Below are 17,115 nucleotides of genomic sequence, written 5' to 3' on the forward strand. Positions count from 1 at the left end.
ACAGACAACCGTAATTTGTCAAGTGTGGGGCAAAAGCGTTGCTACAAAAAGTAGCATTACTGCTAATATGTAGCACCATTTGAATAATCACCCGCTAGAGAATGAAGAGTGCTTGAAACTCTGCATGTCAACATCTCCGTTCGGTGCCACATAAACACCATATGAAAAAAATAGTCAACAACAGAAGGAGATAACGTCCGCAGGAACCTACCACATAGCGAAGGACATACACTATTTGATTTCCTATTATGCAGCTCATTTTTATTTGACACTTATTGAAATATCTTGTGTGACATCATGCACAAAAGTGCACTTTATTTGTTTTAAAACATTGTAGTGGCGTTCTGTACAAAAAGTGCACTTTAATTTAGTGTTGTTTTGATATGTCATCTTAGTGACATCATGCACAAAAGTGCACTCATAGCTTGTTTTAAAAATGTCTCTGACAATCTTGCACTTTCTGTTTTGAAATGACATGAATGTTTGTGCCACTACTTAATAACTGTTTAATAAATACAGTTTTGATAAATTGACTTACCGTATTTTTGGAGTATAAGTCGCTCCGGAGTATAAGGCGCACCGGCCGAAAATGCATAATAAAAAGGGGAAAAAACATATATAAGTCGCACTGGAGTATAAGTCACATTTTTTGGTGGAATTTATTTGATAAAACCCAACACCAAGAATAGACATTTGAAAGGCAATTTAAAATAAATAAAGAATAGTGAACAACAGGCTGAATAAGTGTACGTTATATGAGGCATAAATAACCAACTGAGAACGTGCCTGGTATGTTAACGTAACATATTATGGTAAGAGTCATTCAAATAACTATAACATATAGAACATGCTATATGTTTACCAAACAATCAGTCACTCCTAATTGCTAAATCCCATGAAATCTTATACGTCTAGTCTCTTACGTGAATGAGCTAAATAATATTATTTGATATTTTACGGTAATGTGTTAATAATTTCACACATAAGTCGCTCCTGAGTATAAGTCGCACCCCCGGCCAAACTATGAAAAAAACTGCGACTTATAGTCCGAAAAAAATACGGTAGTTGTGATTTCCCTCTCTGCATGAAAGTTTAAAATGAGCATATGCAGTATGAACAAGAATGTTTTAATGTAGACACATAGAATCATCATTCTGCTGTGATTATATGCATCAAGTGTTCATTCAAGGCTAAGGCAAAATATCGAGATCTATATCGTGTATCGTGACATGGCCTAAAAATATCGAGATATTAAAAAAAAGGCCATATCGCCCAGCCCTACTTTGATTACTGCGCTACCGCTCCGAAAATAATACTCATTCATTTTTGTGCGTACCCAAGACAAAAAGTAAACAGACAACAGGCTGTTTTCAAAGTACTGTAAGTTGTTAGTGGCCTGCAGCTAGCTTGGCTAACGCTAACATTCCACTAAGTGCTACCTGTGAAACAGAATAAAACATGCTTTGCTACAAACATACCAGTCTGAAAATGCTGTAAGCACACCAACATGTACCAGGTGATGGCGTTAAAAGTCATGTTTGATCGTCTCACGGCTGCTATTCAGGCTATTTGTCGTCTCTTTATTAGTTAGCTTCATAACCCGACTTCCTCCGACTTTGCTTTCAAAATATATATCTATATATTTGTAAACGCTCTGAAGTGGGAAAGGGTTAGGATATAAAAAGCTTTGCTTCTTCCTACTCCTTTTCGGACATGATGTAAAGTGAAATGATATGAAATTGTGTGATGTATTATACCAAGGGTGTCAAACTCAAATACAGAGTGGGCCAAAATTTAAAACTGAACAAAGCCGCGGGCCAAGGTTGAACAAATTAACCTTTTAATAGCGACCCAAACAAGTTTTGCATTGAATATTGAACAAGCAAGGCTTATATAACTTTACTGTGACATGCAAAATCGAGTTTCAAATAATAATAATTAAAAAATAGCAATGGCATATCAAATACAATTTAAATACAAATTGAATGCCTCTTTTCTATTTGCAGCCTTCTGAGGTAAATATCAACATTAACTTGTTCAACAGGCTAATAAATTTGAAAATAAAATAACAATGAATAAACCAACCATTCAGGACTTTAAACTGCTCAGTTTGCAACAAACTGATCTAATCTGATGTGCCCAAGCCAGATACCTGCCATCTTTTCTTGGATGCTAGTTCATTAATGTCGGAGCTCAGACTTTGAGCTGAGGCAACCTTCATTATCGAACGTAGGTGTTCATCAGTCATTATATCTCGTAGTCCACCCGACCACAGTCTTGGGGGCGTGCCTTAAAGGCACTGCCTTAATTTCCCGTCCTCTACGAGCTGTCGTCACGTCCATTCTAACAACGTGCCGGCCCAGTCACAAGATATGAGCGGCTTCTGTGCGCACACACACGTGAATGCAACGCATACTTGATCAAGAGCGATAAAAGTTACACTGAGGGTGGCTGAATTAACACTGTTAGAAATATGCGCCACACTGTGAACCCACACCAAACAAAAATGACAAACACATTTAGGGAGAACATCTGCACCGTAACACAACATAAACACAATAGAACAAATACCCAGAACACCTTGCAGCACTAACTCTTCCGGGACGCTATAATATACACCCCCCCCACACACACACACACACACCTTGTAGCGTCCCGGAAGAGTCAGTGCTGCAAAGGGTTCTGGGTATTTGTTCTGTTGTGTTTATGTTGTGTTACGGTGCGGATGTTCTCCCGAAATGTGTTTGTCATTCTGGTTTGGTGTGGGTTCACAGTGTGGCGCATATTTCTAACAGTGTTAAAGTTGTTTATACGGCTACCCTCAGTGTAACCTGTATCGCTGTTGATCAAGTATGCTTGCATTCACTTGTGTGTGCGTGCAGCAGCCGCACATATAATGTGACTAAGCCAGCACTTGATGGACTGGATGAAAAGCGGACGTGATGGTTTTCGGGAGGGGCACTGAAAGTTGGGAGTCTCCCAGAAGGGTTAGCAAGTATGAGAATTAGCGGTGAATGCGGTGTAACCGCGGCACCGCCGCTGTATATAATCGGCGGGCCAGCTCTAGTGTTAATTTGATATCGCCTCAAGGGCCAAGTGAAATTACATTTGGCCCGCGGGCCAGAGTTTGACACCCATGTACGGCGTGGCGAAGTTGGTAGAGTGGCTGTGCCAGCAATCGGAGTGTTGCTGGTTACTGGGGTTCAATTCCCACCTTCTACCTTCCTAGTCACGTCCGTTGTGTCCTTGGGCAAGACACTTCACCCTTTGCCTCTGATGGCTGCTGGTTAGCGCCTTGCATGGCAGCTCCCGCCATCAGTGTGTGAATGTGTGTGTGAATGGGTGAATGTGGAAATACTGTCAAAGCGCTTTGAATGAATGAATGAATGAAATAAGTTTATTTCGGTCATATGATCAACCATTAACCATTTTGTGTGACAGTACAGTACAAATTATACATATATAACAATCATACACATTTACACACAAAAAGAAAAGAAAAGAAAAAGTTGACTTAGTACTTTGAGTACCTTGAAGGTAGAAAAGCGCTATACAAGTATAACCCATTTATCATTTATTTATTTATGTATTTTACTGTAAGTGTGTTCATGTTCGAAATAAACTTAAGAAAGAAAGAAAATTTCACCAAATCGTTTTGTTTTTTCCTCGATGCCACGTTTTAAACACCTAAACTGAAGCTCATGTAAATAAGTCAGTCAGGCCAGGAAGACCCACAATGCAATGTGTCTCCAAGTTCCCATTTTAAGCCCAACTGGTCAAAAGCCCCTCACGGGACTACAGGGCGCCATGTTTGCTACCAAAATTGAAACGGAGTTGGTTGTACGCGCTCATAGACACGCACAGCAGCGCCACCTGCTGGGGCAAATACGTCCTCGCCACCTCTCATCCCAGCATGCCCTCCACGTGCCTCATTTTGTAACAAAAAAGTCCCGATCACACCAAACGTCTCTGAGTCCTCCTCCCAACATTTTGATGTCCTCGTTTTCTTCCTCCACTAAAGTCTTCTTGTCTTCTTCCTCCCTCAGACTCCACCAACAGTGACTCAGCCAAATCAAAGGTAACGCCATGTTCCCCGCACGCCTTCTCGCCCTAGAGACCTCGCGTTAACCGCCCCTCTTCCTCAGGGCTCGTGGGGGTCCAAGAAGGACCTGACCGCCAAGGACATCCTCACCCTGTCCATCATGTCCGCCGTCACGGGCCGCAAGCGCAGGAAGCGGCACGGCGCTCGCCGCGTGGGCAGCAGCACCGACGACGACTCGGAGCACGAGCCCGTCAAGGCGGGACACCTAGGGACCGAGGAGGAGGAGGAGGAGGAGGAGGCGGAGTTACCCGTGGGAGACACGGCTCCTCGTGCGGAGGTGGAGGAGGATGACGAGGAGGAGGAGGAGGAGGAGGAAGAAGAGGAAGTCGTGCAAGCGGAGGTGAAAGAAGAGCCGGCGCCACCTGGTCCCAGCAAGGAGGAAGAGGAGGCAGGAGGAAGGTCGAGCCAAGCCAAGGAGCCGGCGTGGCGGGCGCCCGAGGACGCGCGCTCCATCGTGTCGGGCTACTCCACCCTCTCCACGCTGGGGCGGAGCCTGGGCTACGAAGGAAGGGCTGAGGACGCCGACGACGAGCACAGCGAGCTGGTGAGCGAGACGGACAACGAGAGCGGCTTTGCCTCGCGCTCCCTCACGCAGGAGCGCCCCGAGAAGCGCATGGCGGTGCCACCCCCCGTCCCGCCCAAACCCTCCACCCCAGCCGCCGTCGCCCCGCCGCCTTCCGCCGTCGTCACCCTCCCACCCGCCGCCGACTGCGAAGGAGGGGCGAGATCCACCACGCCTTCGTCCTCGTCCTCGGCTCACAGGGTTCACTCGCGGCCGTCCTTCAGCTCGCACAAGCTGATCCTGTGCGACACGCTCGCCCGCAAGAAGATGAAGGGCGAAAAGGCTCGCTCGCTCGACCTGCTGCACGGCGCCGCGCAGGATGTGAGCCCAAGGACGAGGCGAGAGTCCAGACCCCGCCCCTCCTCAGGAAGCAGCCAGGAGAGTCTTCGGACTCGGCCGGCGCCCAGCGAGGCCGCCTCCTTCGCGCCCGCCGCCAAGTCTCTCGCCGACCAGGTGCGCGCCCGCCTGCTGGGCTCGGCCGACGACCTGCGCAGCGTCGGCCTCCGCAAGCCCCTCTCGCCCGAGAGCCGCCGGAAGAGGCGGGCCTGGCGCCGCCACACGGTGGTGGCGTCCCCGACCGAGACGTGCGACAAGCAGCCGCCGCTGGCCGTCACAGAGTTCCCGCTCTCCCCCGCCGGCGCTAAGACGGAAGACGGCGGCGAGCGGGGGCCTTCGGGCCGCCACGCGCCCACCTCCAGGTTCCACCAGTACCTGTGAGTCCCGGTGGCGAGCGTCCGCGCCGAGCTGCGGGTCAGCAGACTGGCAGCACGCTAACCCTTCAAAAGGACGCCGCCATCTTGTTTTGTTTCTAAACTCACGCTTGTTGTGTACAGCAGGGGGCGCCAAAGCTCCTTTCAACGTTGCCAAAGCTCCTTTTTGTTCTCTTCCTTCTTCACGTTCTTTCCAAAATAACAAACAGCAGGCCGAGACACGCAGGTCTGCAAAAGTCTTGGGTCACATCCATCAACCAATTCTGTCGTTTGTGCGGATGGAAGTGCAGTACTTGCAAACCACCAGTGGGGGTGCTGTTGCAACTCTTTAAAAGAGCTCCTTTTCCTTACAATTTTAAACGCAGTCATTTTAAAAAAAGATTTTTCTGAAACACTTTCCTGTCATCGGAAATTAGTATTAAATTTAGAAAAAACATTTTTAAGGACTTTTTATCGTACAAGTTAAGTATAATAGTAAATGATAACACACTTCCTGCTTCTTTTTGGTGGATTTTCTTCATATAAAGACTACAAAATGAATGAATATTAGTAAGAAACAACAACTCAGTGTGACTCAGGACTTTTGCACACAGCAAAATATTCCCACCTTTTAGGAAAAAGGTCAACAAAAATACATTTCATCACTTCCTGTTTCGCTCACGTGCTCATTTATTTTATTTGTCTTTTGTAACATTTGTACAAAGTTGTTTTTAAAGTTGTAAATATCAACGTTTGTTTTGACCTTTTCTTAATAATAATAATAATAATCTTTGTTTCTATGGTTTACAAACGTGTGCACACAAACACACACGCCGTCATTTCTCTCAAGACTTGAAATGCTCCCTTAATATATTGTTTGTTTATATTCACTATATATATATGACATATATATATATATATATATACATATATATATGTTTTGTAAGTAAGTCGTGCTGTGACGTCACATGTCAGATGAGTAGCGAGATGCGACGAGACTTGACGTGTTTTTCCGACAAACTTTTTGTCCCGCCTCGTCTTTACGGATCTACGTGATCGGCAAACTGCTTTGGTGAGGTGGTTAGCACCGGGGGTGGAAAGAGGAGTAAAAGTATGCGTCCTAAAAGTTGACTCCCGTTGAAAAAATACCCCAGTAGTTCAGTTTGACTGTCAATAACAGAGGAAACCAAATTGTGTTGTCTAAAGGCTGGAATTTAGACCGTTTACAAGTTGTGTGTGACTTTAATGCTAATGTGTGTACTTGACCCACTTTTTACATACACACTAAGGGTGTGAATCTTTGGGCACTGAACGATTCGATTCAGAATCGATTCCCGATTCAAACCGATTCCTCACAATGTATTGTTCGGTATAATAATTATTATAAAACTTTTTCTAAAACCGGTTACTGGCTTTAAAGGCTCCTTCTGGTTGCATGGAGATGGTCGAAAAATGTATTTTTAAAAATGTATTTTTAATTTTAAAAAAATGTAATTGATTGATTTTTTAAAAATGATTGATTCATACAGAATCGGAAATAATAAGGATCGCGATTCTGATGTGAATGAATTTTTTAGACGTGACGTACCACTCACAACGACATTAAGGAGTTAACATAGCAATGCGCGCGCTAAAGTGCTAACATAACGCTTACATTTTAACGCATGTTCGCTGACAAACAGCACATGTACAACACCCACGTCTGAAGCTGACTGCTTTATTTTAAGATGTGTAGCGGAGCCTCTTTTTTTCATTTTTTTTTTCAACAAAACCTTTGGGTTTTTCCATTCATGGCGTATTTAAATGCGGCAGCTTCAAAAGCAAGTGTTTGAGCGCCTCTTCTAGGGGAGACGATGCACTTTACTCACGTTTGCCGCTCATAAACCTACGGAGCCTTAAGGGATATGGGAGGGGGGGGGGGGGGGTGTATAATTTTTTTTTTTAGATATGTATCTCGTGCACCCGAGAAACTATCTTGTGCGCACGAGAAACTTTTTATAAAGTTATAAATAAAAAATAAATTATTTATTTTTATTTTTATTTTTTTTTAGACATGTGCGCACGAGAAAGTTTTTCTAAATGTTTTATTATGATTATTTTTTTAGACGTGTATCTCGTGCGCACGACAAACTTTCTCGTGCGCACGAGATACATGTCTAAAAAAAAAAATGTTTACATTTTTTTTTAGAACTTTAAACTTTTCTCGTTTCTCGTAAAAAAATGTTTTATAACTTTCAACGTTTCTCGTAAAAAATGTTTTTATTACTTTCAACTTTTCTCGTGAGCACGAGATACATGTCTAAAAAAAAAAAAAAATTGAAAAAAATAAAATTTCCCCCATGTCCGTTTACGGGCTCCGTATAAACCAGATCCGGGGACACAAATTCATGTTAAAAGTCTACGTTGGGACCTTCATTAACACAAGTCGTTAGCCTACTTTCCACCTCTGGTTCTAACTTCCTGTCTTGAGGCTTTTTAACCACTCTGCGGTCACATGATCCATCCAAACAGTCTTGTCATACCTCAACATTACTTTTTTTTTTTTTTTTTTCCAACAAGTGCCTAATTTCTGGAATGTCCAGCAGTGCCACGCTCAATTATTTTCCATTCTTCTTCTTCCCGTCTGTTCTTGTGTGGTTCTCACACTCTACTAAGATGTCTACCTTCAACCTAATGTGGGCATAAAGACTTCAAATAAGCACATGTCATGCCAAGGACTCGTCTATGCACTCCCTCTGCCTCACACACTTCTTATGTTTGTGTACATATATCTTCATTAATATGTAACATATTGTCTGACATTGTGTACATTTAAGTCATTGAAAGTGCTCCCCCTCGTGGCTGTGTGCTTTAAAGCAAGGTTGTTATTATTATTATTATTATTGTTATTATAAGATGTAAATAAAAAGAAGTACGTTCAAAAACCTAAATAAAAAGGCAGTGTGTTTTCTGGGCGCTAAATGTAGCATGCTGCCCTCTTGTGGTTACAGCTCGGTATTGCAGAACAAATACTTATTTTTAGCATCCCCCTCCTAGCATATTTTAGGATCGTTTGAGTTCAATGGTCACCAAACTGAAGATTGGGTGCCAGAATTGGTTAATAGGTCAAATTTCATTGCCGGATTTTTTTCTTGTCAAAGAGCTTCTTGAATATAAAGTACTGTCTTGGTTATTAATTTATGCACACTTTTTGTCAATGTTACAACTTACCATGTTTGGAGTTATTCCAGATAAATGTAAAAAAGTTGTTTTCAACCCAATGACACAGCCAAAGTTTTTGCCCCAATGCTTGATTTGTATTGGCCCCTGGAGAATAGAACGTCCATTAATGAATGATTAGAGCAGGGGTGTCAAACGTACGGCCCGAGGGCCGGGTCAGGCCCGCGAACAGGTTTTGTCTGGCATCCGGGATGAGTTTGCTAAGTAATGAAAATTAACCTGAAATTTTTTAATGAAAGATATCGCTGTTTTAAATGTGTCCACTAGATGTCACAATAGCAATTATTTGTATCTTTGTAGATGCTACTTATGTACAAAATAAACCACATGATGTTGGTACAAGCCGAGGAAAATGATCAAACTACATAAATAACAAACTGCAATTGGATTTTGATAATTTTTTTATCCTGATTGAAAATTAACACCAACATTATCACATAATTTATTTAGAAAATATAAATAACGACAAATAAACTATATATACTATTAACCGCAACAGGTAATTGTAAAAAAAAAACATGATGATTTGTGCAAATTCAGAATGTGCTTGTTCTGTTTTTAAACAAAGACAATCTTATATTCAGGGCGGTATAGCTCGGTTGGTAGAGTGGCCGTGCCAGCAACTTGAGGGTTCGATTCCTGCTTCCGCCATCCTAGTCACTGCCGTTGTGTCCTTGTGCAAGGCACTTTACCCACCTGCTCCCAGTGCCACCCGCACTGGTTTAAATGTAACTTAGATATTGGGTTTCCCTATGTAAAGCGCTTTGAGTCACTAGAGAAAAGCGCTATATAAATATAATTCACCAAAAACATTTAATTATTAAATACAAAATTAAGTTGTCTTTATTTTTGAGTTATCGTGCCTTGATTTTACCAGTGCAGCCCACTTGGGAGTAGATTTTTCTCCATGTGGCCCCCGATCTAAAAGGAGTTGACACCCCTGGATTAGAGCCAAATTGAAAGGGGTGTGAATATTTGAAAGAAAAATATCAGAATGAATATTATTGAAATATACATGGTATATTCTAACCTAGTGATTTTATTGTGTTTAACAATAATAGTAAATATTAGAACACATCCTTAGATTTCCCTTGCACTGTGAAAAAAAGCACACTAATGAGGTTATAAAAAGCAAATAAGGAGCAAACTTTTTACTGAAAAAAAAACACTTTGCATGTAAAATTAGTCAAACATTTTGTAAATATGTTTTTATTATAGACCGGATGCTAACAGACAACTGTTAAAACGTCAACAGTAACTGGGCTGATAGTTATAATAATTCATATTTCTTTCTGGTAGCTCGGAGGAAACGCAACATACAAACTGTAATTTCCGGGGGAAAATGACGTCATGTTGTCTTTACAAAAACAAAAATACAATCAGTAAAACAATTCAAGTCCAGAACGGGGCGGGGGGGGAAACGGTATCGATTTAGTCCTCACTCCTCAATGACTGCCAGGAGTCTCTAGTCGCTGGTGGTCTGTCCCCGGTCCTCCCCGGACTGGCTCTGCAGGAGCTCCGTGTTCTGGGCCCTCAGTCTCTCCAGCTCCCGCTCCAGCTCCCGCAGCCTCGGCAGGGAGTCCTCCACGCTCACGCTCTCGCCCCCGGGCTCCGCGGCGCGCCTCAGCCGGTTGTTGTCCTCCTCCAGGCGGGACATGCACTTCTCCAGCTCCAAGTACTCCTGGACCAGCTCCTGCTTGGTCATGTTCTGCAGGCTCTCGACGTGGTACATCTCGTAGGTCTCCGAAAAGTCCCGCTGCAGAAACTCCCCGCCGGCGTTCCCGGCTCTGCCGATGCCGTCGCTGCCGACGCCGACTCCGAGTCCGCCGCCGCCGCCGCTGCCGACGTCGTCGTCCTCGTCGTCGTGCTCGAAGAGGTCCTCCTCGCTGCCCGTGTCGTCCGTGCGCCGGGGTCCGGTCTCGGTGTTGAGGTCGGGCTCCTCCCGGTCGTGCTCGTCCATGAGGAACTGGGTGGTGTTATAAGGGGCCACCGGGAGCCCCTTGGCGAACATCTCCTCCCGCAGGCGGGACGCCCTGGCCGTCTCTCGCTCCTCCAGCGCCTTCCTTTCGTCCCAGGAAAGTTTGTAGTAAGGCTTCCAGTTGCGCTTCTTCTTGGCGGCGCGACGCCGGTGACGCTTCCGGCCCAGGCGCGCGTCCAGACCGGTGTCGGAGTCGACTTGCACCCCCTCCTGGGTCTGATCCGGGGTCTCCCCCGGTGGCGGAGCTGCTGCTGCTAGTGCTGCATCCCCGGGGTCGCTACGGTCGTCCCCGGCAGCGAAGCCGGGGCACACCCCCTTCTGCCCGCCTCGGCTCTGCCACAACTTGTCCTGCTGCTCGCCCCTCTGGCGCCCTCTTGTGCCGTTATGTGGCACTGCAGGCTGGCTGGCAGGGAGATGCTTGTCGGCGCTGCTCCCACCTGATGGGCTGCCACAACTTTTCAGGTGATGCGTCTGCTCCGCTGAATCTGTCATCTTTTCCGTTTTCTCTCTTCTGGCTCCTTTTTTTTCCTAGCGCATCTTAAAACCTCAACGCCCCCCCCAAAAAAAAAAACAACAACGTCAAAGTTCGCAAAACTGAGTTATGCTGCAATCCCCCCAAAAATAATAGTGCGGATTGTTTTGTTTTTAAAAAAAAAAGTTGTGTTTAAAAACGTGACGTAAAGTTAGTAAATAAATGACACTCCCGGAGGGTTTGACAGGGCAACTGTCGCTAACTACTGTTAACCGTTTCGACGCTGTCAAAGTCAACGTGACGCTTGTAGACGACGTCCCGCCGTCACAACAGTATCCAGTGTGCGGTTCCAGCAGCGAGAGCTGCTCTTTATATACGTGCTCCGCCTCCAGCCACGCGCATGGCATCGCTCGCTGCCCCCGGTGCATTGTGGGATGTGGCGTGCGTCTGCCCGTACATTACAACCAAAGTGATACTCTGTTGAACTACAATAACCAAAAGGCTTAGATAATTGACGCGTGGGCGAGCCAATCGAATGCCGGGATGTCGAGCGGGTCAGCGTCAACTTCTCTCGTCGCTGATTGGACAAATGGGCGGTTTCGCTGTTGCTAAGCCTGAGCGACTTTCTGATTGGGCGGTTTGGTTGTCAGTCAACGTGACGTCACGCAAACCAAGAACGCGATCCTGGGCTTCGGCTCGGGCGATACCACCTGGCAAATTCCGGGTGAGGGTCTTTTAAAAAATGACATGCAGTCGCAACAAAGCGTTTGAAAACGACCAGATAACCTCGCTAAGATACATAAGTTATTTTAATATCATGGTTTAAGGCTTATTTTGACAATAAAAAATATGGCATTCAAAAGTAAATTGTACGAGCAAAACACACACCCCTTACGTTTAAAGCAAAGTGAAGGAGCGCTCTAAAAGAAGCTAGTCCGTTTCAAATGTTCGCGATGATAAATGGCTTCTAAAGACGCATTTCCGACATACTGCAAACTACAGCGTTTAACTACAAACAAATGCGTCGTTCTTAAGTGAATGTGAGCGTTAAATAATTTGATGGAGGAGGTTTTGTGGCGTCGCGCGGAATGATACACACTGGGGGCGTGGGTCGGCACGGGCTGGCGGAAGTGTGGAATCAGCCGTAAACAAACGTCAAATGCAGTAAAGCCACCAAGCCGAGCACAGCGACGAGATGTTTGTAAAGAAGGGCGGCGCACGTTTGCCCCATCGTCATTCAAAACTTCTCACCGGAGCCGCTTTGAAGCGTCGAGAGCATTTCTGCGAGCGCCCTCTCATTCCTTCCTTTCGCAGTGCAAGTGCTGTAGCGTCATGTGGAACACGCTAAGGACAAGCTAGCTTTGGCTAACGTTGGCTAGCAAAGCGAGACACTGCGTCACTACCAAACAAATAAGCCATTTCCAGCACCAAAATACAATTAATAAACGTTTGCGTGATAAAGTGATCGGCCGTTCGAGCAAACGAGAGTGGGTGGGGGGGGGCAACGCGGGAAAAATAAACGCCATTGCTGACACCGTGAATGAGGCGGCTAATGCTAAGCTAGCTCATTCGACGCGAACAATGCAATTGGTCAATAAAAGTATTTTTTTTTGGCCAGAACGTGCTCTCTCTTGATTAACATGATCGATTAAACGAGCAAATCAGATATAACTCAATAAGCGTCACAATTGGCAGCACCAGGTCATTGTTAACAACACCGGGGTCTGGTATACTTCCTGGAGTGCTCTACTTCCCTGTTGGGAATTCTGTACTACTACTTCCATTTATTACGCATCACTACACAACTTTTCATCGATTTTACTTAATCCTATAAAATGAGACTCCAGTATGCTATTAAAAGAAGCGAATGAAACCGTCACATTAGCACCCTAACGCCGAGGGTGCTCCAGGAATTAGACAGTACCCAGGCTCCCGTGTTAGTGTAACGAGGACTAGTTTTACAAGTCGCACCATTGTGGATTTAATGTTTATTATTATATATGTGATAACCGGTATCATTCAAATAAAACTGTGACGTCATATTTAACTGCGCGTATTTTTTTATAGTTGACTAGTAGTATTGGTAGTAGTATGGCTGCAAACAACACAGGCCTGATGTTTCCACTAATAGAAGCAGGCAGAGTTTCAGGCCTGGTAAATAAAGCTTGGACATTTCCAGTTAATATGGAACCTAATGGCCGCCAGGATTGACAAATAATATACCACGACGGTTGCAGGCAAAACTGCTCCTTCTGCACTGATCACACAGCTTGTGCGGATTAGCAGACATGACTTAATCTCAAAACGTGGGTGCAGCAATGGAGGGGAAGATGAAAGATAGATATTGTTAAAAAAAAAGAAAAAAAGGCCTCATTCGACAGTTCTGCACAGTGGAGTTGGTGTGAGAGTGTTTCACAGGGGATTAGAGGAGGCTGCATTAGGGAGTGCATTGGAATCATCACCATGGTGTGCACACATTGTGACTTGGATTTTCTCCTCCATCACCTCAGGTAGAATAACTCCCATCATGAAAACTTCCTTGCACGCCTGCAGCCTCTTTTAAACCCGAAGAGTGGCCACACATCTATCAGTATGTCCATACAAGACAGTGTATTGTTGTAGCAGCAGTGGCAGTAACCAGCACTGACCACAGGAGGGCGCTGCTTCCTTTGTGATTGGTAAGAAAATGACTTGTTCTGTTTACTGAGAGCCTTCCTACCTAATGAGAAATGTGTCTTGTTTTCTCCAGTGGAACGGATTTTTAAAGACAAGACGACCTCACTTACTGTGGCCTTTGCTGCAAAAAGATGCGCCCCCTACTCCCTACATCAAACACAAGGACGACTTCCTTTTATTTAATTGACTGCTTGCAACAAACATCAAGGTGAGATTTCACCTTTAGCTCAAAACCTTGCAGTGCAAACCTTATTGGACTTACCTGCGCACTTAATGACGTTCAACGCAAAAATATCTCACTTTTGGTGTGTTATTTAAGCAATATGATTATTATTTGGGTTGTAGTTTGCTGTCTTTCCAATATTTGTGACTTCAATGTCCTTTTCATTAATATTGCCTATCATTCACAATCCTTTTGTAAGACAATCAATCAATCAAAGTTTATTTATATAGCCCTAAATCACAAGTGTCTCAAAGGGCTGCACAAGCCACAACGACATCCTCGGCTCAGCTCCCACACCAGGGCAAGAAAAAACTCAACCCAATGGGAAACCTTGGAGGGGACCGCAGATGACCGGTGCAATGGACGTCGAGTGGATCTAGTTAATAGTGTGAGAGTCCAGTCCATAGTGGGGCCAGCAGGAGATCATCTTGACAAGTCAGCAGCGCAGAGACGTCCCCAACTGATGCACAGATGAGTGGTCCACCCCGGGTCCCGACTTTGAACAGCTAGCGCATCATTTGTGGTCACCTAATAACCTCTCCACGCAGGAGAGGGGGGCAGAGCAGAAAAGAGACGGCAGATCAACTGGTCTAAAAGGGTGGTCTATTTAAAGGCTAGAGTATACAAATGGTAAGGCATTCCAGAGTACTGGAGCCCGAATAGAAAACGCTCAATAGCCCACAGAGTTTTTTCTTCTTCCACTGTTCTGTTACAAACTGAGAACAATGAAATGGGATGAAATTGCTATGATATGAAAAGGGGTATGATTAAATAAGCTCTGCTTCTTACTACTCCTTTTCGGACGTGTAATGAAACAACTGGAAATATGTGATGCTTTACATTGTAAACTGAAACTGAATGTTGCCGTTGTTGTCTCTCATTAATGCCATATAGTAGTATAGTAGTGTTGGTATCCCAAAGTAGTTAAAAGTAGTTCCTCAGCGTTAGAGCTTATAATAACAATATCACTAATACTTGGTTAATATTCAGGTCACAACATGTAAATGTACTATTATTTGGATGGTTTTTTTTTTAGAGTGCTTTATGGGTGTGATAGTGTACTTTCATTAGCTGCATTGTTATGTACTTTACTTAGAATGCATTAAAAAAGAAAAACTTATGTGTTCTTGTCTTACATCAGGATTGTGAATGATAGGCAAAATTCCCCAAAAATGCAGTTCCCCTTTATGGTTTTACCTTGGATTGTGTATTTTATTTAACAGGGTGCTATTTTAGAATGTGTATTGTTTGTATGGTGTGTTAGAATGTTATTTATTTAAAATCCCAGCTAGGGACAAGAGTTGAAAATAAGCATTAGCTTTAAACTATTTTAGTACAGCACACCAATTGCATTTATTGTTTTGGAACTATGTTGAACTGTATCGTCCCTATTCAAATTACATTCTATACTGTATGATATTGTAATATTTTTCTGGTCATCCCACGGACATCATAAAAGTCTGGCACCCCCGGTAGCCTGGCTAACTTCTGTTTTGTTCCGTAAACCTGCAGCATTTTTGTCAAGCACTCGGGTTTGGATCATTGCTGCGTTTGTCGACCACAGAACAAATCATATAAAAATATAATTCCAATTGTATCAGTTGCAGCTTTGTTGTGGGTTTTGTCGGCATCTGCTGGCGGAAAAGAAGCTACTGCATCATGTGAAGTGTGTAAAGTTATTGCAGGGTTTTTTTGATTGATTGAGACTTTTATTAGCAGATTGCACAGTACAGTAAATATTCTGTACAATTGACCACTAAATGGTAACACCCGAATAAGTTGTTCAACTTGTTCAAGTCGGGGTCCACAAGGTCAATTATTAATAAGACAGAAAGTAACATTTCATGACGGAATGTGTTGTGTTTTAAACTAAAAGCTGTCACTTTGTAGATATTAATGCAGTTAAAAGGCTGTGAAGAGTTCAGAGCAGTTGTGTCCAAATTGCTGTCCGGGGGCCAATTGCGGCCCCTAGCTCGAGTTTTGTTGGCCCACAACCAACAGTAAAAATGTAAGTAAAAAAGAGCAAAAAGACATCATGTAATGAGAAAAAATGTTGTATACAAAATACAAAAAGTATGTGAGGGACACTTTGATTTTTTTTTAATTGACAAAAATGATACAAACACACACATATATATATATATATATATATATATATATATATATATATATATATATATATATATATATATATATATATATATATATATATATATATATATATATATATATATATAAACACTTAGTGTCAGTTTTGAGTTATAAGTGACAAATTGTATTATTATTAGTTATTAGTATCAGTATTTCAGGTTGTCTTCCATTACATTGCCTTTCTGCTCTTTTTTCTTAGCTTTTTACTGTTGTTTATTCCGACAATGTAACTCGAGCTTTGGTGGTAAGCTAAAACCAGAGCTTTTTGGTGGGAAGCTAAAATGGCCCCGTGGCCGCACTTTGGACACCCCTGTAATAACTAATAATAATAATAATAATAATAATAATAATACACTTTGTCACCTATAACAGGGTTCCCCAACCTTTTTTCCACCAGGGACCGGTTTAATGTATGCATTATTTTCACGGACCGGCTTTCCTCGTGTGGCAGATAAAAACAGCCAACAAATTAGCCTTTGGCTCCAATATGGCACGTTAACATTTTATATGTCTATTAATGTGCATTGTCCCATGTGCTATAACAAAGGAGTTGTACTTTACAACTATTAACAAGCTTATTGGTGTGTTTAGTTAGACAGGCGAAAGTTAAGTCAGAGAAAATGCGGTAGTTTATAAATTAATTAATGTTTCTGTGCGGCCCGGTAGAAAATGCGTCACGGACCGGTACCTGTCCCCGGACCGGTGGTTGGGGACCACTGACCTATAACACAAAGCTGACAATAAGTTATGTCTTTAAATATATGTTATCTGTCTATATGTAATATATATCTGTTTTCAGCATTTTTTAGGAAAAAAAAAAATCTCAAAATGGCCCCTGTATACTTTTTGTTGTGCAGCGCCTAGTGAAAAAAAGTTTGAACACCCCTGGTTTATATGTATGAACTTTGTAGGGAGAGAGTGTTGAAAAGTAACAAAAGCAAGGTCTGTTGACAGAAGAGCGTCAGGTTGCTGTGTGTGTGTGTGTGTGTGTGTGTGTGTGTGTGTGTGTGTGTGTGTGTGTGTGTGTGTGTGTGTGTGTGTGT

The 17,115-nt window shown here is 43.4% G+C and overlaps 2 protein-coding genes across 8 annotated transcripts in view; one reads left to right on the plus strand and one right to left on the minus strand.

The window, feature by feature from the left end:
• Positions 1 to 7,255, plus strand: part of arhgap23a (Rho GTPase activating protein 23a) — a 139,513-nt gene extending 132,258 nt beyond the window's left edge. For all 7 annotated transcript variants that reach the window (XM_062050132.1, XM_062050130.1, XM_062050125.1 and 4 more), the window contains 2 exons: positions 4,047 to 4,078; positions 4,146 to 7,255. In XM_062050132.1, coding sequence (XP_061906116.1) covers positions 4,047 to 4,078; positions 4,146 to 5,381 — 1,268 coding nt within the window. In that variant the 3' untranslated portion in view covers positions 5,382 to 7,255. The remainder of the gene's footprint in view (positions 1 to 4,046; positions 4,079 to 4,145) is intronic.
• A 2,517-nt stretch (positions 7,256 to 9,772) lies between these two features.
• Positions 9,773 to 11,374, minus strand: hexim1 (HEXIM P-TEFb complex subunit 1). The gene has a single exon (XM_062050134.1). The coding sequence runs from the start codon at positions 11,040 to 11,042 to the stop codon at positions 10,038 to 10,040; it is 1,005 nt and encodes a 334-aa protein (XP_061906118.1). The 5' UTR covers positions 11,043 to 11,374; the 3' UTR covers positions 9,773 to 10,037.
• Positions 11,375 to 17,115: the final 5,741 nt, after the last annotated feature.

This window comes from Entelurus aequoreus, linkage group LG06 (genome assembly GCF_033978785.1).
Source record: "Entelurus aequoreus isolate RoL-2023_Sb linkage group LG06, RoL_Eaeq_v1.1, whole genome shotgun sequence".
NCBI classification, from domain to species: Eukaryota; Metazoa; Chordata; class Actinopteri; order Syngnathiformes; family Syngnathidae; genus Entelurus; species Entelurus aequoreus.